General features: G+C 35.4%; 2 protein-coding genes across 5 annotated transcripts; both read right to left on the bottom strand.

Annotated features, from left to right (window-relative positions):
• Window positions 1-1,503: 1,503 nt before the first annotated feature.
• Window positions 1,504-8,369, bottom strand: LOC106668913 (chitooligosaccharidolytic beta-N-acetylglucosaminidase). Of its 4 annotated transcripts, none has more exons than XM_014398101.2 (9): window positions 8,270-8,369; window positions 4,339-4,469; window positions 4,023-4,279; window positions 3,419-3,621; window positions 3,025-3,357; window positions 2,611-2,957; window positions 2,278-2,550; window positions 1,816-2,010; window positions 1,504-1,759 (listed from the first exon to the last, which is right to left on the bottom strand). In XM_014398101.2, exons 2-9 carry the CDS (start codon window positions 4,464-4,466, stop codon window positions 1,588-1,590), a joined length of 1,908 nt encoding a protein of 635 aa, XP_014253587.1. In that variant the 5' UTR covers window positions 4,467-4,469; window positions 8,270-8,369; the 3' UTR covers window positions 1,504-1,587. The 4 variants fall into 4 exon arrangements, with proteins under 4 accessions (XP_014253587.1, XP_014253585.1, XP_014253586.1 ...); XM_014398099.2 differs by lacking the exon at window positions 8,270-8,369 and adding an exon at window positions 4,529-4,558; XM_014398100.2 differs by lacking the exon at window positions 8,270-8,369 and adding an exon at window positions 7,366-7,461 and having other exon boundaries at window positions 1,505-1,759.
• An 818-nt stretch (window positions 8,370-9,187) lies between these two features.
• LOC106668869 lies at window positions 9,188-10,558 on the bottom strand. The gene has a single exon (XM_014398020.1). The coding sequence runs from the start codon at window positions 10,556-10,558 to the stop codon at window positions 9,188-9,190; it is 1,371 nt and encodes a 456-aa protein (XP_014253506.1).
• Window positions 10,559-22,012: the final 11,454 nt, after the last annotated feature.

A 22,012-nucleotide genomic window follows, 5' to 3' on the forward strand; every position in this document is an offset into this window, starting at 1 on the left:
ACCAAATGAAGCCCACCATACCGTAACCATTACCTTTTTTTGATGAGTTGGGGGCTTTGGAAAATGTATTGGAGCTTCTCCTTTGTCGAGCCACTGTCCAGAATCCACTTTTCGTCACATGTAACAATTCTGGCCAGAAATGGGTCATTTTTGTTTCGACAAAGAAGTGATGCACAAACATCAAAGCGCTGATTTTTTTGGCGATCGTTTAATGAGTGTGGAACCCAATTTTCGAGTTTTTTCACTTTTCCAATCGCCTTGAGGTGGTCAGCGACGGTCGTTTTACTGACTTTGAGTTGCTCTGCAAGTTCTCGAACAGTTGTTTTGGGGTTTTCTTCCACCACTGATCGCAGAACATCATCATTAAGAGAGGAAGGCCTTCCACGACCTTCTTCATCTTCAAGGCTGAAATCTCCCTCCCGAAATTTTTTAAACCACCTTTGCACAGTGCACTCATTAACACAACCCTCGCCCCAGACTTGGTTAATGTTTCTAGCCGTTTGGGCTCCGCTTCGGCCGAGTTTAAACTCGTAAAAGAAAATCGTACGAAATTCTCGCTTTGACATTATAAGGATGACTGAATTATTTCCAAGTAGCGGAATGCTACAGAGGTAAACAAACAATATCATTTGGAAGAGGATTAATAAGTGTTGACATTCATACAAATGAGTAATCCTGTAAACGTAAACAGAATATTTTATATAGATTTTTTTTAATGAAAACTTAAAATCCTGCATTATTTTCCGGACAACCCAATAATAAACTAACAATATACAACACACTAATTAGACCGATTTGGACATATGTTGTTGAGCTGTGGGGTTCACCCAAGCCATCCAAAATCCAAGGAATTAAATCCTTTCAATCAAAAGTCCTCCATTGCACCCTTCTATGTCACTAACCAAACTATCCACAAAAACATGTACATCCTGTTCATGACGGACATGATCTAAATGTGATTCCACAACTTACACTCCAAACCACTAGCTCAAGCCCTCTCTTCAACATCCCATCCTATCAGTCCATTGCGTCGCTTAAAAAGACAGTGGCCTCATGACCTATCTCAACCCCTAAACCTTAACCAACAATAATAAATACTGAGCGTAATGGCAATGGCCATCTATCTCATCCGCATCCCCATGGTCTGACAGGTTCTCCCGCTAGATCTTTTATTACCAACCAATTGTTAAATGTATAATTTTTTGTACAGAACAGTACAATAAAATAAAAACTGTACAAAGCAGTACAATAAAACTTATTTTAAAAGATTTTTTTTATAAGTGTACCTGCCCATCATACTTGCAGTCATATGACAAAATGAGTGATTGATATGAGGATTCTTCTTTTATGGTAATTTATTCATTTTCATAAACTGCTCTTATTTGCTCCTAGAATCTTTGTGTCTGCCTTACTCCCAGCTATCAAAAATATTATTAAGAAAACTAATAACCAATGTGAATAAAGGTTTATAAAATAAATGGGAGATATTTAATATTTTTAATATTTAATAAATGTCAATATTTGTATGAAATAAATAAACTATCGTATTGTTTTTAAAAATATGAAATTAAAAATGTTATAGATTTGTTAATAACATTTCCCCTGGTTTTGGTAACACCACTGAGGTTGAACAGTATCAGCACTAATTTTTCTCTTGACCATTCTTTCCCTTTGGTGAAGGTAACGCGGTTCGGCTTTGTTCCAGCTCCCAGGCCCTGTCCACAACAATTCAGCCATTGCGCTGCTCCTTGGCCAAATTCTGAAATAACCAAAAATAAGAAGATTCTTAAAGCACGATTAATAATCTTGATTAACCTATTATCTATTGAGGAATCGTCTGCTTGCTCGGTCCAAAGCGTTGCCTCTGCTCCTAAAATCAACTTTCTTACACCTTCGTCAACTGAAACATTCAGACCTTTCAACAAAGTAACTGGATCATTTTCATATATTTTTTGCCAAGGAATGTACGGTGAGCACCAGTTGTTTCCGGATCCAATCCATGCTCCAAAGCTAAAAAATTTACCATATAAAATTGAGGAAATAAATCTTTCATGGGAGGTAAACCATTACAATAAAACTTTACGTTAGTTTAGGGCAGGCGAGAGTTAGTGTTGGATTAGGTTAGTTTAGGTAGGGTTAGCATTAGACACGAGCTGGATTACATTAGGTAGGGTTAGAGTTAGGGACGAGTTGGGTTACATATACATAATTCAATGTTTTTCTGTGAAGCTACAAAATTATGTATTTATACTGTTGGCCAAAATGATCTGAACTCACCCGCAGTCCAAATAAAGAGCATCATAATTGGATAATATTATAGGATATCCTTTTTCCACCAACTGCTTGATTGTGTGATCATTACCCTTGGTCCAAATTTGTATTATGTATTTTGAGTTGTTCAAATATTTTTCTACATTGTGTTCCGTAAGTGTACTCGTCCAAAGTACAACCTTTTTCTGATTTTTATTGACTTTTTCCAAAAGGCCCAAAGCACGGGTTTGAAAGTCAGACCACAATTTTAAAAAGTCATTTTCTGTCGTATTGAGACCCCTGTATATTTATATAAAAATTAAAATAACCCTTTTTTTTAATAGCTATAGATATAATTACATTTTTGTCATGTTTTCTACTATTACATCGCTTGACCTCCAGCAGTTGAAATTGACTTCATCTCCTCCCATGTGAAATAGGTCGGAATCAAAAACTTTGCCCATATCGTTGTAAATCCCTTCAAGAATTGTGTACATCTTTTCGGACGTCGGATTCAGTTGACCGCAAGGAGGTTCAACACAATATTGTGTCCAGGGTTCAGCCTTGAAACAGACAGTCACGTTTTCATCACTGGCAAACTGCCATCCTTCTCCTACATGAGCTGGTGCATCAAATTCTGGTATGACCCTTATCCCTCGCACTCTTGCATATTCCAAAATGTTCTTGATATCATCAACAGTGTACACCTAGTGCAACAAATATTATTATTAAAAAATAAATAGTATATATTTACTATCAGCTCAGAAAACAGACCTGCTCCTGTGAATATGCTCCATACTTAGAAAGTTCTGGATATGATGTTGATTGAAATGGAAAACTGTGAGAATCTGTGATATGCCAGTGAAACGTGTTCAATTTATTTAAGGCCATGCCTTCCAAAGTCCTTTTAATACTATCGACCGATAAAAAGTTCCTCGCTGTATCCAACATAATTCCTCTGTGCGTATACATCGGTTTGTCTAGGATTTTAACTTCTCCTGGAATAAGAAGTGCTCCTGTTAAATGATCAAAAACTATAACCTGATCTAATGTTTCCAATCCATGACGTGCTCCTAGAAAATTATCCGCTTCTATTGTTATGTTTATCTGAAATCAGAACATTTTTTTTTAAATCCAATCATAAAAGAGCTTGAACAAACTGACTTACCGCTCCGTCAAATGTGAGGTTGACATACAAAGCATAACTTTCATTAGAATTCTGTGTGAACTTGAAAACAGTTGGATCTTTTAAAGAAAATGTGATTTCAGTGTTTTTCCCCGGCACTTGGACATTTTTAGATTTCTGTCTGAGCCGTTCATTGAACAGCTTACCTGCTTTCTCAACCAACTCACCACTTTCTTTTGTTTTATCTAAAAATTATACAGGACGGTAAAAAAATTTATAGTTCACATACATCATTTTTGTTAGATACTATATAAACACGACCGTTACTTGGTGGCACTATTGAAATAATAATATAAACCATATATTTAAATTTTTTATACAGTTAGGGTTAGAGTTTTGGAGGGGTTGGTTAGGTTAGGTAAGGTTAGGATTAGGGACTGGTTAGGTTAGTGTAGGGGTTGTGTTATGTTGTGGGCTAGGTAGGGTTAGAGTTAGGGAAGTGTTGGGTTAGGATATTACATGTGAAAAACAAAAAGAACTAAAGACGTCATATTTGGGTTGTTATTATAGCAAATATTTTGTACAAGGAAAAGAGGAAGAGAATATGTATCCATGGAAGATTATTGACCAAGTCAATTACACTTACCACCTTTGCCATCAACAAAATGGGTTTTTAGGTACACGCTGTTTGGATTTATTGGATAGAGTTTAGACGATAGGTCAACAAGACCAGTGGGCTTTGGCCAGAGGGTGCCAGGAGGGCATAACAATTTGCAGACATTTACGGACAATGGCCTTCTGTATATGGTATCACTGGTGCATATGCTGCCATCAAATGGGTTTTTCGTTTTCTCGTTTCTTTTCTTGACACATCCAGTTTTTTCGCATTCCCATGTCCACACCCTAAATGTTTAAAATCAATGTAACAAAAATTTATCAAATAATTTTTTTTAATCCCTTACTCTGATTCTAAAGACGCTAACTTATCTTTAGTTAAATTAAGGCCTTCGACTGTGATATCTGTCGTTCCACTCAACACATGAGCTACAGCTAGCAAAAACACAAAAGTACAAAGCCCCACAGGTGACATAATCTGAAAAAAATGGGGTTAAACTTTAACCAGAAGTACTACTACTTGCATTATATAAACACATTGCATAAAAACATGAATGGTCATAACATTTCCGGTGCTTAACTTTTGCTAATACTTGAAGAAAACAAAAAACCTGTTCACTGGGAATAGTAGAGATTGCATCATAATTGCTTCTAATCGCATTTTTTCATCATGAATTATTAAAATAAACTAGTTTCAGTTGATGGCCATTTCTCATGTCCTGATTCAACGCTTAAAACGATTACAGCATGATTCAAGGTTCATGTTAATCGGCACCGAGTCAATGAGGAACAACACTTCTTATCGTAAATCTAAATACAAATACACCTTAACATATTATATGTGAATGTGTTTTTAAAAATTGTATTTCAACGGATTTATCACAAAATGTAATGGAATTTCTGATAACGTGTTCTTAAGTCGTGAACGAATGGAATATGAAGGTCAGTATAAATGGTTTTATTTGAAAAGTAGACGGGGTTAAGTATTTTTCTTAGGATTTAGCATTAGAGAGACTGGATACGGGATGAATTGGAATGTTTGGTTGAACTTCGAACTTTCACTCCGCAGGTCCATATCGGACGAATGAGAGTAAGTGGTCAGTTTGTTATTAATGTTTATGTGAGATTGTTGGTCGAATAGTCCTCAGTATGTTTGTAGTTGCGGTTCATGTCTTGTCAGACGAGTGTGAGGATTCCACGTCAGTCTCTCACTGTACAGTCCCAGCTATAGTACTATGTCAGCAATCGGTATCAGTACGTCATTCAGAAGTAATTGAGGACACAGTGACTTTCTTAGTGCGAAAGTGAGCAAATTGCTTTAGTTAATTTTGATTCTCCATTTTCGGAACCAGTTTTCTAATAAGGTTAGGTGACTTTGCAGATAGCAGCTATGGGTTGGAGTGAGAAGAGAAACAAACGTGGATATGACTGTGTTTGGAAAAGTAGGAATCTCAGTGTATATATTATAAACAGGGTCGGGCGTAGGATACTTCCTTGGGGGACTCCAGGTTTTACAGGAATAATATACGAAATCTGTTTCGTAAGACACAAACGTACGAAAATTTATCCCTGGGCAACTGATAATTCTCACTTGGAAAATAACAGAATGCAAAGTGAGGTGGACTTGTGTGGCTGTCAACATAAGCAGTGTATTGCTTGATACTGGGTCAAAAATATTAGACATCGAGCGTTCTTGTCAATGGGCAGAGTTAACTTAGCTCGGAATATAATTATTTAATCTAAGAAGGTTTCAGAGCTGTCGACACAGCAAAGGCTTTTTATATAAACTTGATACACTTCTTACTCACACTTTATATTTTTATTCTGAAATCCGACCTAACCGACCGCTGCTTCAGAGTGTGCGGCTACGAGTTCTTGAAAGTAGACAGATACAAGCCGTCGTCCCACAAGGGAGCATTCTTGGTCCCATCCTTCACATAATTTATACTAATGATCTACCTGCACACCCCTATATCATCAACACCTACACGGATGATACCGCAATTTTGACCTCTGACTCGAATCCTATCCAAGCTTCGTCCAACATCCAAGAACACTTTGAGCTTATCGATTGCTGTAAAAGTGGAGGACAAGAATGAAGAAAAATGTACTCAGTGTACGTTCATATTGAAAAAACAGTCTTGGCCTACACTGTACATCAACAACAAAGGGATACGATAAATGATTTCAAAAATTTAGGGAAGTACCATGAATCTTCCAGTTTGTAAATTAAGTCTGTGAGACACACAATCAAACGCTCTGGAGAAATCAAGGTAGATGATATCAGTTGGAATGTTTGAGCCCATGTTTTTGCCGGGATGTTGATATTTTGTGCCGTACTGGTTAAAACAGAACGTTTCGAGACAAAACCGTGCTGAGTGGGAAGAATAATGTTATTTAATTTGTCGTATGTAAATATTTGAAAAGATTGATAAATAGAGATAGGTCGATGGGTATTGGAGCTTTTTTTGAATGTAGGAGTAACTATAGCAGTTGTTTCTGTTATCCCAAAAATAGGTTTAGGGCGTATATATTGTCTTGCTGATCCTCCTCTGGCCAGTCTGTCTGCCTTTTCGTTGCCGAAAACTCCTTTGTGTCCTGGTACCCAAGATTTCATCTGATTGTTAAGTTTCTCCTGGTTCATTTTGATGTGATTTTTTGCATGCCAATGTTTCAATAGCCAGTTGATTAGTATCTTGATCAATTGATGGAAAACACGTTTCTTTGTGTTTGAAATTATAATTGACGTAATTTATGGCCAAAATATTGTTTTCTTAATTAGAACGAGCTTTAGTTTTTGACTTTTTTTTAGGGCAATGAAGAATTATCTAAAAGTTATAATCATTTGTTGTATTGGTACGTTTGTATGTTTCCCAATATTTATGTTTTTTGTTTTACATGGTGTTTTATTTTAGGGTAATCCAAGGCTTGAAACATCAGAAAAACGGGGAATAACTGTTGAGATTCGGACCATAGTATATTAGGACTTTTTGGTTTCATTTTGAATGTAGAATCTACTGGCAAAGTTTGAAACACGAATAGCCCTGTGGTGTTCACCCTGTATAGGAACATTGAAATGCATGCACAACAGTCCGAACTTTTTTGCCAATGGGGACATAGGATCATAACTACATAAGTTAACTAACTGTTGGAAGAATTAAATTTACGGCCGTGCGACTTAGCAAAGCAGGTTCAAATATTTTATTTATGGAGAAACTAAGTTGATATTCGTTTTTCGCAACCCCAGAAACTCCTGAATACAATATATTAAGAAATAATACTCTTGAAATACGTGCACAAAATATTTTTTCAGGGCTCCAAGGGCCAATTGGCAAGAACGCTCGGACACTTCAAATAATTTTTGACCTAGTCACCTATAAAGTTTCAATAAAATCTGTGATCCAACGTATGTACTCTCGCTTCCTCCAGTGAACTTCTTATGAATATGAATTTTATTGACTTGTAATTACTAAGAAGCAAGATTTGTTTTTTCCGATAGTTCAGACTATTTTCTTATCTTAATTATCCTATTAGCTCTAATGCTATTATTGATAATAAAAAATGCAATACTCGTTTATGGAACTTTTATCAATGACATTTAAGAGCTGATATTTAATTTCTTTTTAAAATGATAAATATTAGATTATAACTATGGAATTGTTTACAAAAAGTTTGTTTTTCTATAAAGATTGCACCAGAGGATCGTTTAATTGTTCTACCGAAGAGATGAACAGATAAGATTTCAACCTTGCATGGTCGCCCATGCAAAGAATTGAAAGCGATTTGGATGCTAATCTAGATTATTTAAACAAAGCTATCGAAAATTTTGAATCTTAGAGTCATTTCAACATTGCCGACAACTTTAAAATTGTAAATGCATCGTCGCCCGAATTATTCTCGGTTTTCTTTAATGATGAGGTTGTACGAGGGGGTCAAAACAGAAAAACAATCTGTGCCAGTGAAAATTTACCCTTTCTACAAAAAATGGGATTGGATCAAATACAGGGCTTTTTTATTTTTAGAAAAAGATAAAAAATAAAATTTTGCAAAGATTGCATTTAAATTCCATTGACAAAAGAGTTGTACTATTGATTTAATATTGGCAATTTTCCTTACTTTTAAAAAACTAAGAAATGATCTCCATAACTTATTTATTTCGTATGTTAAAAAAAACCGGGATATTTATTTAATTGCCCGATGACCAGCATGAGAAACGTCCATGGGTAAAAATCACAAAAAATTGTGAAAATTTAAAAAAAAATTAAATACGACACTTACTTGTTTAACAATTGGTCGTGGCGTACTTCGCCACTGCTTTGTCGGTACTGACGGACAAAGGGGAAACTTGCGACTGACTGGAAGTCTGGAACCCACCTTCTCCTACTCCTTCCTCAAGAGGTCGTAGAACTCTTTGGACCCGAACACGAATTATGTCAACCGATTTGGCAAGTCTGATCTGTTAAAAAAAGGGGAAAATGTACGGTCAATTCTCTCGGGCCTTGGCCAGTCACAATTTGTACTTCTTTCAGCAGCAGATGGACGTGACCTACGGCGTAATTTGTCTTAAGAAGGGTGGTGTCATCGACAGCGAAATTATAAAAGCTCTTTAACGGCGACACTACCTCTATCTTAAAGGCCGAATTGGACTTAGTTCTAGAAACCTCTTGGCCAAATTTCACGACATAGTTGATAATTTTAGTTGAATTTTGAAAATTTTTATTTAAATAAACGTGGTTTCAATTTTTAAAAAATATATTAAGTATTCAATTTAAAAAAAATGAATAAAAAACATAACATCAACACTGTAGAAAGGGATCCCAGAAGAGATCTTTGTATCAAAAGCAGGCCAAGAGGTCCTCATATGGTACACTGATGGATCAAAGATGTACTGGAGTAGGTGAAGGATTTTTTTTTTTTTTTTTTTTTTTTTTTTTTTTTTTTTTTTTTTTTTTTTTTTTTTTTTTTTTTTTAAAGGCAGCAACCACAATCAGGGTTATATTTGCCTTGAATCTGTCCTGAGTACACAGGGGGCATATGGGAAGCATTCTCTTGCATTGGGGCTTGCATTGTCGCCCAGAAGTCCCCACACACACACACACACACACACACACACACACCCGCCACCACCGCCACCGGCACCACACCCGAGCGCCCGCCACCAGCCACAGGTCCCATCTCTTTATTTCACCTCACAAATCAGATTTTAACAAACAATTCTGTTTCCCTTAAAAATTTAAATAATCTTGATACTGTTGTTTCTCTGTCATTTAGCAATTCGGGTAGAGAGGCGGGCAACTCACTGCTCATGCGTGCCCTTCTGTACATCTTACATTCTAACAGTATGTGCTTGACTGTGGTTAAAACTCCACATGTCACGCACATAGGTGGAGGTTCGCAAGCCATTAAATACCCGTGTGTTATTCGTGTATGCCCTATCCTGAGTCTCGCAAGTACACATTCTTCTTTTCTAGACAGTCCAGCTGAGGTGGTCCATAGTCTTATATCTGCTTTAACAGCTCTAAGTTTGTTTTCCCTAGTATTGAACCATTCTAGTTGCCATTTTTCTTTGGTTTTGGCTTTCACATGTGTAACGAAGTCTTCTTGCGGCACCTCACTTATTTTATGACCTTCTCTCTGGGCACTTCTTGCCGCTTTGTCTGCCTCAACATTTCCGGTTATCCCGCAGTGTCCTGGTATCCACATGACAGTGACTTGTAAATTTTTGCGGTAAAAGTCCTTTATGGCAGAGTGAATTTCATGTACGAGGGGGTTCAGGCTGAAAATATCTTTTAAGGCATATACTGCTGAAAGGGAATCAGTACAAAGGATCAGATGATTTCTTGTCAAAGCTATTATGTTTAGACATTTGTTGATCGCTAGGAGTTCTGCACTATAGTTGCTACATAGTGGTGGGAGTGCGAAAGAATGTCTCCTACCGCCTGACACGAATGCGGCACCAACCCCTTCTGTGCTCTTGGATCCGTCCGTGTAAGCGAATGTAGCATTTTTGAAATCGTTTTTGATTTTGAGGAACTCTTGCTTATAAGTGTAAGGATGGGTGTTCGCCTTTAGGGATTTCGAGAGCTTGAGGTAAAAGTTTGGGTTCTGTAACGTCCAAGGAGGGAGTGGCGAGACGCATGTGTGTTGTATTTTTGGGACCTGTATGTCCAAAGATTGCAGAGCTAGTGATACTCGCACAAAATAGTGTTTTCGCTTCTGAGTATGTAGAACTTCATTTGACAATATATTATCCAAGGGAAGTAGATCCCTGAGTGGGTGCGATTTGTCAGATATGATTTTCGCAAAGAACTTTAGATCCAGGAATGTGCGCCGATGTTTGAGAGGAGGTTCTCCTGCTTCTACGCTTAAGCTATCACCTGGACTGGATCGAAAGGCACCGGTAGCTATGCGAATACAAGTATTCTGTATGCTATTTAAGGAAATTATTTTGTTGTCTGTAGCGGAGCCGTATGCATTGCTGCCATAGTCAATTTTGGATCTAATTAAGCTTCTATACAGCCTCAAAAGGCTGGTCCTGTCGGAGCCCCATTGTGTGGAGCTTATCATTCTAAGCAGGTTAAGGGACTGCAGGCATTTAGTTTTCATTGATTTTAGATGAGCTGACCAATTAAGTGTTCGGTCGAAGATGACCCCCAGGTAACTCACGGAATCTGCGAATCAAACTAGAGTACCAGCTAATTTTAGCGTTAATGGGGCACCTGGCCGTCCCCTGGCAAACAAGATAGCAGTGGTTTTAGAAGGAGATATCTTAAATCCAGTTTGGTTTAACCAACCAGGTGAAGGATTAATGTGTCTGAATCAATCCGTAGTAAACCCTTTGGACCATTTCAAACTATCTGCCAACTTGAGGTACATGTGATAGAACTCTGTGCACAGATCTCTACTTTCAGACAGTCAGGCATCTAAAAAGCATTAATGTTTATGCTTGGGAGTACCTAAATTACCTAATGGCCCTAGGAGATTAGATTATATAGAAGCCGGCCTCTTTACCATCTGCTCACCGTGATAGATATTGTGCATCTCAATTTTTTTTTATCTAGAGCTCCTCATTAACCTTGAGGCTTTTTACCAGACACCATAGTTTTTCAAGGGCTCCTGTGCATAACCTTCAGGCCCCGGCTTTTCCTCTCCCAGGATTAGGAATCTCAGCTTACATAGGCCTTCGCACCAACAGAGGACATGTTCCACCGTTTTGTCTTCTTCTTGGCAATATCTACACATGCTTGTGGCTGCTATGCCTCCAGAGTCTGCAGTGTCCAGTCATCAGCAGTCTAACTATTTTCTAGTCCTAGCTGTAGGAGAATGTTACCTTGAGGTGAGTTCAGGGACATAAAGATATGAAAGGAAACGGATTGCCTAACTGACTGAATAACAGAAAGCTTTCTCACCATGGGACCATAACCACAAATAAGCTCGCCAGAATATGTCCTAAAGATGGAACTTGAAAAGTGGCTTAAGAAAGAAAAACTAAAGTACTGGATAAAAGCCCCAGGTATGTGGCAAGCTAATTGATTTATAAATCTCTCAAAACGGAAGGTGAAAACTCCATTCTCTCAACAAGATTTGAGCTAAATTATAAATCTCTATAACCAGTGACTGCCTTTTTAATAACTATCCAAGCAGATGAGCAAAGAGAGAAACATGCTGTCTTGGTCAGGAGAAATCAGACATCGGGGCATATACTTTGTGAATGTGAGGCTCTAGCTCATTAGTATAGATTATAGCTACTTTGGAAGACAATTCTTACACCGAGAAAAGAGGCATAGTTTGGTCTTAAGCATAGATTTCACAATAGCCCTATATAACTAACTAGATCGCAGTGAATGGAGTAAAGGTTTTTAAACGGATACCAGTTAATGCAATTATCTCTGATATACAGACGGCTTCACAGCCAAATATGAGTTTGATATTTATAGAAATAAACCAAAGCATAAAATTCATATAAGCTTTCAATACATCAATATATGTCAGGCAGACTGGCTATTTTTTTTTTAAATTTCCATCCCACCAGCAAGCCCTGGTAGGAGGGAGTTTGTTTTCTGTATGTTCCTTACATTTGTGTGGTATTTAGTGACCATTAATTAATGATTGTTTGGAGATCGTGAGATGCGGTCTGGGGTGACGTAGGTTTAGAAAAACATTATCTTTATTGTGGATTGGTTGATCCTAAAATGTTTTTCTAAATCTACGTCACACCAGACCACAACTCATGATCTCCAAACAATCAGTTCCTTACATTATTAATACATGCATTTAATGATCTGTTTTGTGTGTACATACTAACATTGTACCTTTTTAAATTTATTTTAATGGCATAATGTAATTAATATTAAATGAATTTATATCTTTCGAAGAGAAACCTTTCCTTCTTGCTGCCCATTCCTCTTCATATATGGGTATGATTTTTCTCTTTGACCATTCCCTCTATATAACTTTTGGAATTTTGGAGAATATTGTTTCCATTTTGTTGTGGCAGCCTTATTTGTTTTTTATTTCCTTCATTGCCTGCATGTGCTTTTATCCACATAAATTCTTGAGGAATGGTTTTTATTTTATAACCTGTCTTGCTTAGTTTCCAGTTTCTTTGCAGCATTGAAATAGATGTTTGACTAACCGTATTTATGACCACTTGCTTCTACTTGGCTACCTCATCCTTTATTTGAATCCATTCTAAAACTTTTTGTATTGCCAATAATTCTGCCTGGTTGTTGGAACACCAGTCAGCTAGTCTATTCTGCACAATATGGATGAGTGTTCTGTGTATATCTGGAAAGTCTACTGGTTCATTCCTTTTTAATCGGAGTTATATTTATATTGTGTGTACATCTGTGTGGCATAGGACATGGACTGGTAAAAATGAGTTAATGAAGGGGCTGTATTCTTTTTGGGTAGAATTTTCTCTTGTATTTTCAGATGTATAGGTCTCTCTCTTGCGAGGACACATTAAATGATAATTATTTGGAGATGGTGTGTACCAGACCGCATCTCACGATCTCCAAATAATCATTAATTGTCACTATATACAACACATTAAATGATAATGTGCAGTATCCTTTGATCATTCTCAGCAAGCTTCTTCTTCATATACTTCTCATTCTTTTAGGTTAAATTTTTTGTCCAGTGTTCTACCCCAAATTGATGTATAAATTAGCAAATGTAAAATGGCACCCTTGTAAATTGTTGTTTAAAGCCTTGCACGCCTCCCCAGTAAATCATGGCAGAGCAAAAAGACTGGCTATTGAATACTGTGTAATTGGACAACCTGGTGGAACTAAAAGCTACTACCTCATCAGTAGTGAATTTCAGTGCTGTTTGGGAGTTCATTAGGTCCTTTATATGGTTTATATTTGCTTTTAACACCCGAAATACGAGTTTTTGGGAAAATTAAAAAAATTCCTAAATTTTTGTCTTCCAAATACATGAGATTTTTTCGAAATGGTCATAGCTTTAAAACTGCTCGATTTATCTGGGGAAACTTTACGGGGGTTTAGAATCTTGTAAACTACACGTAATAGACTGAACATGTCTCTATAAATTAATTAGAACCATAGAAATAAAATACAATATTTGAGTAGTTTTTGTTGATTTCATCCTTATTTTTCTCACTTATAATGATATAAAATCTAAACCCTATTTTTACAGACTGAAAGAAGATAGATTCAACTTTACAAATTTATTGGTTACAAAATTATTTGCGTTAAGGTCCTGCCAGACTTTGGGTAAGACAAAAAAATCTCCCTGGTCTGGGCACCTTCTCCTGGAATGCACATGAAATAAAATTTCAGTCATTAGAGACAGCAAAATGTTTGGGTAAAAGGGCACTGAATAAATCAGTTCAGTCAAGTTCAGTCGGGACACACATTGAACCCTTTTGTGGTATACCAAATTGCCAAAAACATAGATCCAACTATGGATTTCATTGTTTAACTTTATTGCATACCTCTATCTTGCACATTGAACTAAGGACTTAAGAAATTAATGGGAGAACTAATAAATCTAGTTAAAGTTAGAACTAGAATGATAGTTCTATACAGGACATTGCAGACACTGGAGGCATATAGACTCAGAGCGCCTATGCAGATGTGCTCCTTAAGCGTACCAACAAAAGAGTAGCCATCTATTAAAACAACCAGGCAGTTCTAAGCCTGTACACTACTTTACCTCAACAGTAGTAAAGTCCAGAGTCATTTGGGATTATATTAAGGCCTTGACAGACATTGGGGAAAACAACAAAATCATTGTTGCTTGTGTACCAGGGCATACCTGGCAGAGGATGATTAGAATCAAGGAAAATTTGATGAGGACACCTATCATCACCTTTTGCGACATTCCAAATTGCCAAAAACACAGATCCATCAGACAATGCGTTGAGAATAAGTCCTTGATTCAATTGGAATGATTATCAGGAGAGAGGCTTGTGAAAAGAAAAATTAAAAGACCATCGCAGAAACTAACAGCAAAACTACTAAATATAGGATGAGTTAAGACTTTAATAGGACTGCTAACTGGACACTGCAGACTCCATAGGCATATACATATATATTTATACATGTATGTAGACTTGAAGTGGCAGAAACAAGCCTGTGCCGATATTGCCAGGAAAAAGAAGAAACTGCGAAGTCTTCTATTTGAACGCCTATTCAGTGTTTCCTACTAATGGGAAAGGAGAGCCAAGTCCCGCAGGAAAATAAAGCCCTTAACAAGGCTTTGAGATTTTGTAAAAAGCTTAACGAAGACCTTTAGACAATGAGGTTGGTTGCACAATAGACCAATATTAGCCGTTATGCCCTAGGTCACTGAGGACAAATTCTAGTAACATAACTTTAAAATAAACTATAAAAAAAAGAAACATAAGGATAGATATAGAATGAGACAGCAGTTTCATATAACACATCCTTTCATATTAAAAAAACAACAAAGAAAAACAACTTTATTTACAGTCAAAAACAGTTTAGATGTTTGGATAAAAGCATCACTATAAAGCATTAATGTAATGCTATAATATAAATATGTACATAATTCTTACATCATAAACTTGTAGCTTGATCTATTTATAATTTTTTTGGGGTAAAATGATAATTATGACTCAATATAAAGAACAGAATTGCTTATATCAATGGTTAAGTTCATGGACTTAAACGTATTAATTCCAGGGTGAACAGACATGTGATAAATGTGTGATCTATCACATCAATTATAACTTTTTTTGCTAAAAGAAAAGAGAAAATAAATAGCAGTAAGTGATTAAAAGCATTTTTACAGTCATATTTCAATTTTTCTTCAGTTCTTTTTTTAACTTAACAAATTTAATAATAGTTTGCCAACTCTGCTACTAATTCATCATTCCTCCTAGCATAGATAATACAAGGATCAGTTAAATGTACAGAGTTCGGTTTTTGTTTTACACACCAATGTGACTGTTCGCTTGACTCGCTTGATGATGATGATTCTCTGCTCTCAGAATTAGATGATATTTCTGCATTGTTGTCTGACTTTATTCTGACAAGACAAATCGGCGAGACAGTCCTTTCTCTGTAATCTGTTTTTTCCTCCCTGAATTGTCCTTCATAAATCGGCGACACCAATCCATCACTTCCTGCAGTCGATAATTTGCATTCTTCACACTTGACACAACTTCTGAAAGTATTTCTGAAGTGTGTAAACAACTGTTCTCTCTGTTTCTGGTACTTACGATGGGCGGATATTCTTTTTGATTTAAAATGCTGTCTGACTGTTCTCACATGAGCTGCTTCGAGTTGCCTGATTGTACTTATCCTTTCGAAATAGCTGCTTTCAATTCTTTTTAAGCCCTCTAACAAAATCTCATCAGGGGAAAATGTATTTCTCATAAGATTTAAGTCGATGTCTTCATATACTTTAATCATGTCATCACTTGTTTCTGACAAATCCTTTTCCACCTGATCTGATACATTATAATCTATGTATGAATCCTGATCGGTGAATTTTTCATTCATTTCTAAGCATTCACTACAATTATCTAGTTGGCATCCTTTATTTTCCATCTCGCACTTTTATCTCCTAAAAAACATATGCAATAAATAAATTACAGTGCTTATATTATAGATTTAATGCGCATAATAAATCAATATTTAGCCCTAGATGACCATAACATAAAGACAGACAATATAGACAAATTTTATATTCACATCTAAAATTTTTTGTACAATAATTTAACAACAGTAACATGATAATAGATGAAGATGGGTAAAAAACCAAAAACATCCAAAATTGGTGGGTGGTTTAAAATTATGTTTTTGAAATTTTTTTGAATCAAAAAGATGGAGGAATAGATCATCAAAAGAATAGAAAAGTAATATATCATCCCACTGGAGAACCCTAGGCAAATATTGGGACTAAAACCAAAACTGGCATATTCATTAAGTCCTATGGCTCATTAATCTTGACTAGAATTGAATAGTATATGCTTTTATTAACAAAATGATTTCACAAAACATAACACGGACATGAATGTACAATTTGTCTGCTGGAGGTTGTTGAAATTATTAAAAAAAAAAAAGGTAAAGGAAGAAGTAGAAGAGAAATCGATATTTTAATTGGTACTTTATTTACATTATATATTTATACATATATATGTTTAAATATTTTATTTTTGAAGAATTTATTGTTACTTAACAATTTGGGGGCCGCGGTAGCTGAGTGGTTAGTGTGAGAGACTCTCGGCTCGTAAACCCAGCGGTCGTGGGTTCGATTCCTGCCGTTGCCTCTGGCCTTTTTTTCACGATGCCCTTCCCCCCCAAAACAAATACGCATAATAACATTGTCATTGGCTAACTATAAGCCCGTAGACTTAAACTATCGAACAAATTTATCAGCTTAATTTATATTTATTTATTATTGTAAAAAATTCTAAATGCAATAATATTGTACACTCAGCCAAGAAATGAAAAAATCACTTCAGCGGACTGAGAGATGCAGAGATACCATAGGTCGGAATTGAAATTGCTTCACAATGGGTTTTTATTACCCAAAAAAGTCTGATAAATTAAGGAGGAGGTAACAATCTGATATATTGGGTACCAGGACACACAAACGAGTGTCTTGGGATAACAAAAACAAACAAAGAATCCTCCATCACTGAATGTACTAAAACAGACAAAAGGAGAAGTGGATAAACTTTAGAGGTAGACACAGTAATCTTATGTAAAAACACCCTTCAACAAGACTGGCAAACTCACTGCTACAGTTAGAGAGAATACACTCAGAGGATTGGGATATCCTGGGGGTAACTGGCATCTGAGAAAACATCCACATAACATGAGTATATTCAATGATTACCCATTTATAGGTTATACAATAAGGAGGAAGAAACAACCACCTGTATCTCCTTTGAAAGTGAAGCAACTGCTCACTGGAGACGTAACTTGGGGCTCAAAGAAAACACAGGAAAAGGAATTTAGCAATGACAGTCAATGACCTAGTAAGTACTTCTCCAGAAGAGGATTGAGTTGATTGCACTGAACTAAGGAACTAGCAAAGTACAATAAGCCACAAGGCTACAGTACTTAGGGAACATAACCCTTTAATTCATCAATATCAAGGATGAGATAAGTATCCATTAGTAGATTAGATAGCGATACCATAGCGTGGGAGTAAGATAGATGCTTAAACAAGGAAAAATTAACAGTAAATTGTGCACGATGAAAGCAACCAATAACCACTGTACATTTATTTTGGAAGGCAAAACTTTTTCAAAAAATTCATTTATTTATTTACAACCGCACTTTAAATATGCAACATGCAAAAATGTTTAAATTATTAGTATATTGTGTGAACATGCACAGAAGGTAAGTATGCACAGACACACAAAAGGGCATATAAGGCATGAACGGCGTCCATTCAGTGATTAGGAGCTGTTAGTTCACCAACAGCTTGACTTAGAAGAACTTGACAACTATCCTTTGCCGATGTTAACAACTAAGTTGCCACATGGCCAACATCATTTCAGTCTACAACGAGGATTGGCAGGCAATGTTCTGGATGACAATTTGCTGATTAAGAATAAGTGATTTTGTAGTTCAGAATGAAATGTTTTGTATGGGGATAGGGGATAAAAAAGGTGGCCACCACAAGGTCTTCTGCACTTCGATCTGAGTAGATCTATTGTGCTCCTCTGCTTTTTTACAACTCACTGGCCAGTTTCAGTTGTTAATCAACATCCATAGCCTTGCCAATGGCTCCTTAGTTTAGGATCTTGCTTGCGGCTTTTCCCCTTCTAGTTGCCAGAATCTACACCTACATAAACTCTCATAGTTAAAAACTACATATAACATAAAACTAGTTCTGTGGTCTCCTCTTCTTCCTGGCAGTATCTGCACAGTGTTTCTTCTGTCTGTACTCCAACCAGAATTCTGGTTCGGTTGCAGTTGTCTTCCGGTAAATCATTAATTTTCATTTGTTGTTAATTATTTAATTAGTTTTGCAGATGGCCGTTCCATGAATCTCTTCTCATGTGCCTCATGCCTGGGATACTATTCCACCAAACTTTGGACTCATTAAGGATCCATTTTAAGATGTATTCTCTTTTGTGGCGAGATGATAAGCCAAATTAGGGTTCGGGACCTCGAGAGTTCATGTTGCTTCCCTCATTGACCAACATGTGTGTTCATTGCTGTCGCTGACTTCCGCCAGGTCGTCCATGCAATTTCAAGCACTCTTTGCCTTTTTCTTTCCTTCAAGACCAGTCTCCCTTTATTTCATTGCGATCTCAAAGATCTATAGAAATGATGAATGGTGGAGTGAGTGCGGTGTTCAATCCTTTTTAAAAAGATCTATTGTAAATTTTGTATCAGTGTATTTTGTAGCTTTATTTATTTAAATGCAGAATGATTTTTGTTTGACGGAATTATTCGGTAACAACTTTACAGGCAAAATTGTAACTAAATTCTGTCAGCGCTTATCAAGAATTTTGTTTTAATCAGAAAACCATGATATAGAAAGGATTCATTTAAGCCGGTGAGTGTATGCCAAAAAGTTAAAATCATTTCTATGTTGCATCCCTAGAAGCATAAATTTCACACAAAAAATAGTGCTCACATTTCTTCAAATTTCATGTTGTCATAGTAATTTTTTTTTTTAAATTCATTTAGTTATGTCTTGACTTTTTGGTGCTTATTACATTATGTACCACAGTGTTGGGCAAAAATTAGTCCTGTCTAATGATTAATGATTGATTACTCAGACCGTTAGTCATGATTGGTAGTAAGTGACTAATTTAGTCATTAGTCACCATATGTGATTGATGACTAAATTAGTCGTGACTAGTAATTAAATACAAGGCATGACTAATTTAGTCACAATATAGTTATTAGTTATTTCGATAAATCATGTTCAAATGGGTGCTCAAAAATGAAAATACACTTCATCACTTTTAAAAAATTTTCTAACAGAAATTTATTTCATCAAAACGAAAATCCTTCAACACCTTACTTAACAAAAATCAATGTTCCAATTATAAGTAAAACTCCGTCGTTATGAAAAGCCAAAAAATAATGATAATGATAACAATAATAATAAAATAAAATAAAAATTAAAAATCCTATAACAAGCTACGCTTTGAAAAGTAAATATGTTTACATAACCGATCAATGGAAAAAATATTTCTTTGAATTAAAATTTATTCCACTTAAAAGGAGAGATTTCTACATTATTTGGAAAATACACCATCTAGGGGTCTTGATTGTAATAAAATAGACATGTAGAATAATAAAGTAACTTTGGTTTTCGTTTATGATAACAATTTTTGAAGGTTGGCCTTGAGCATGACTCCATCTCAAAATTTTTATCCGGAGTCGGTTGGATTTTGGTAAGTTGGTCATTGTAGCCAGAGTTGGGCAAAATGAAACTAAGTCAATCATGATTAAGAATTTTAATTAAAGTTTAATCATAATTGAATTAGTCATGAGTAAATTAATCATTATATGATTTAGTCATACCTCATGATTGAATTAATTATGATTAAATATATAATGATTAGTTTACTCATGACTAATTCAGTCATGATTAAACTTCAATCAAAATTCATAATCATGATTGAATTAGTTTGATTTTGCCCAACTCTGATGTACCAACATTTATCTTGTTTCTAACAAATTTTGGGATATTTTTGATTCTCAAACCACTACTGGCAGTTAGTTCCATTGCTTTCAATTTGCTAGGTAGGTAAAATGGGAATAGTCAAGTAACTAATTTTACATTTGTTACACCTAGACAAATAAACTCATTCTTTTTCAAGTAGGGCTATTGAAATGTTTATGTAACATCATACAGTTGCATTTCAAAGGAACTGGTGTCCTTCGAGTCTTAATCAATTATACAAAATCTATCAAGCCTAAAGACTAACTGTTGTATAAACTTATCTCATCAAAATATGGCATATTTGTAATAAAATGTGGGGCATAAACGTAGCTAGTTGCTTATTATTTTTTATGAATCAGATGTGAAAAAATTATAGAAAATGTACTGTAATTAAATATTATGTAAATAGGGAAATCTGTTCTACTGTGTAAATAGGTATAAAACAAATATGTATTTTGGTTGCTTACCCTATGTACAACATATATTAAGTTTTATTTATGTTTCTATTTTATAATAGAGTTTTTATGAATCAGATGTGAACAAAATTATATAAAATGTACTGTTTATGTTACATAAACAGCTTTCAAATTTTGTACATATAATTTATTTTTTAAAATAAATAAATACTGTTAAGGAATATTTAAATAATTTATCGTATTTTTTTAAATGGACCAGTTAAATTTTATGTTTTGTTAGCCATTTTGTTTATACGAGGGTTAAAGGTTAGGCGAATATTTCACGTTTTTCTTATTTATTATAGGGTTTCTTCGAATAAGATTGTTTCCCTTTATTTTAAAAAGGTTCTAGTTTCTATTTTAAATAGTAGTTAATAGTCTATTTTCGTTAAGAAAAATCAGTTTTGATGTCGGCGAGTTTATGGTTGATTGAAAATCAAGTTCATATTCAATTAGCACGTATAGATGGCCGAAAGAATTCTTAAGATCTTTTTATTAATAATCAATCAAAGAGACTATGTTAAGCTTGAAAAACTTATTAAATTACATTTCCCTATATTCAGAAAACAAAATACGATTGAAATTTGAAGTTGAGCAGAATGAGATATTTTAATAATTGTTAAAAAATAATACTTGCTTGAATTATTTTCTTGAAAAAATTGAGAAGGCTCGAAGTACTAGATTCTTATGAGGACAAGAAACTATTTTTATTGAGTGTACTTGTTTCTTTTAAACTTATTTGGCTTAAGAACTAACAACGCGAGGTCGGTTGGTCGAATTCCGAAAATCGCAGGTTATGTATCAACGGAGTAAAATAATGCTCTCTTCAAATCGACCACTATTTTAAAATATATTTTATTTCATTGTCAACAATTGTGAGAAACGATTTTATGAAATTCGAGAAATTGACGGAAAATGCCATTTATCGTTAACAACTGGGTCGTATATTTACAACGATTTGAAATACACTTTGTTTTGCCCGGCATTTTACACGACACTTAAAATATTTCAAGTTCGGGCGATTAAAAAAAAACAAAAAATTTTTAAGTTCCGAAGATCAACCAGTTTTATTATTACTGTTTTTATTTATTTATTTATTTTTTTAACGAGGGGATTTCAATTACGAGGTTATATGAACCCTCGGGGTGCCGGTGTTTTTGAAAAAAAAGCCCATTTGTAAGTATGTCGGGTTGGAATGCAGGGCCGCTGGATTCGAACCCGGGACCTTTACTTCACAGTGATGAGCGCCGTGTCGCCTAACCGTTGCTGTCATCGTCGCCCCTAGTTTTAATTTGTATACAAATTATTTTGCCCATTTCCAACCGCTTAACCCCCTTTTTTTTAAACACCTGCCGCTTTATTCATCTTCTTTGATTCCTTAATTTTACAAGATCCTTGTACGCAGTTTCACCCAATTTTATTTTTAATA

This window comes from Cimex lectularius, unplaced genomic scaffold (assembly GCF_000648675.2).
Source record: "Cimex lectularius strain Harlan isolate CLEC.00 unplaced genomic scaffold, Clec_2.1 scaffold66, whole genome shotgun sequence".
NCBI classification, from domain to species: domain Eukaryota; kingdom Metazoa; phylum Arthropoda; class Insecta; order Hemiptera; family Cimicidae; genus Cimex; species Cimex lectularius.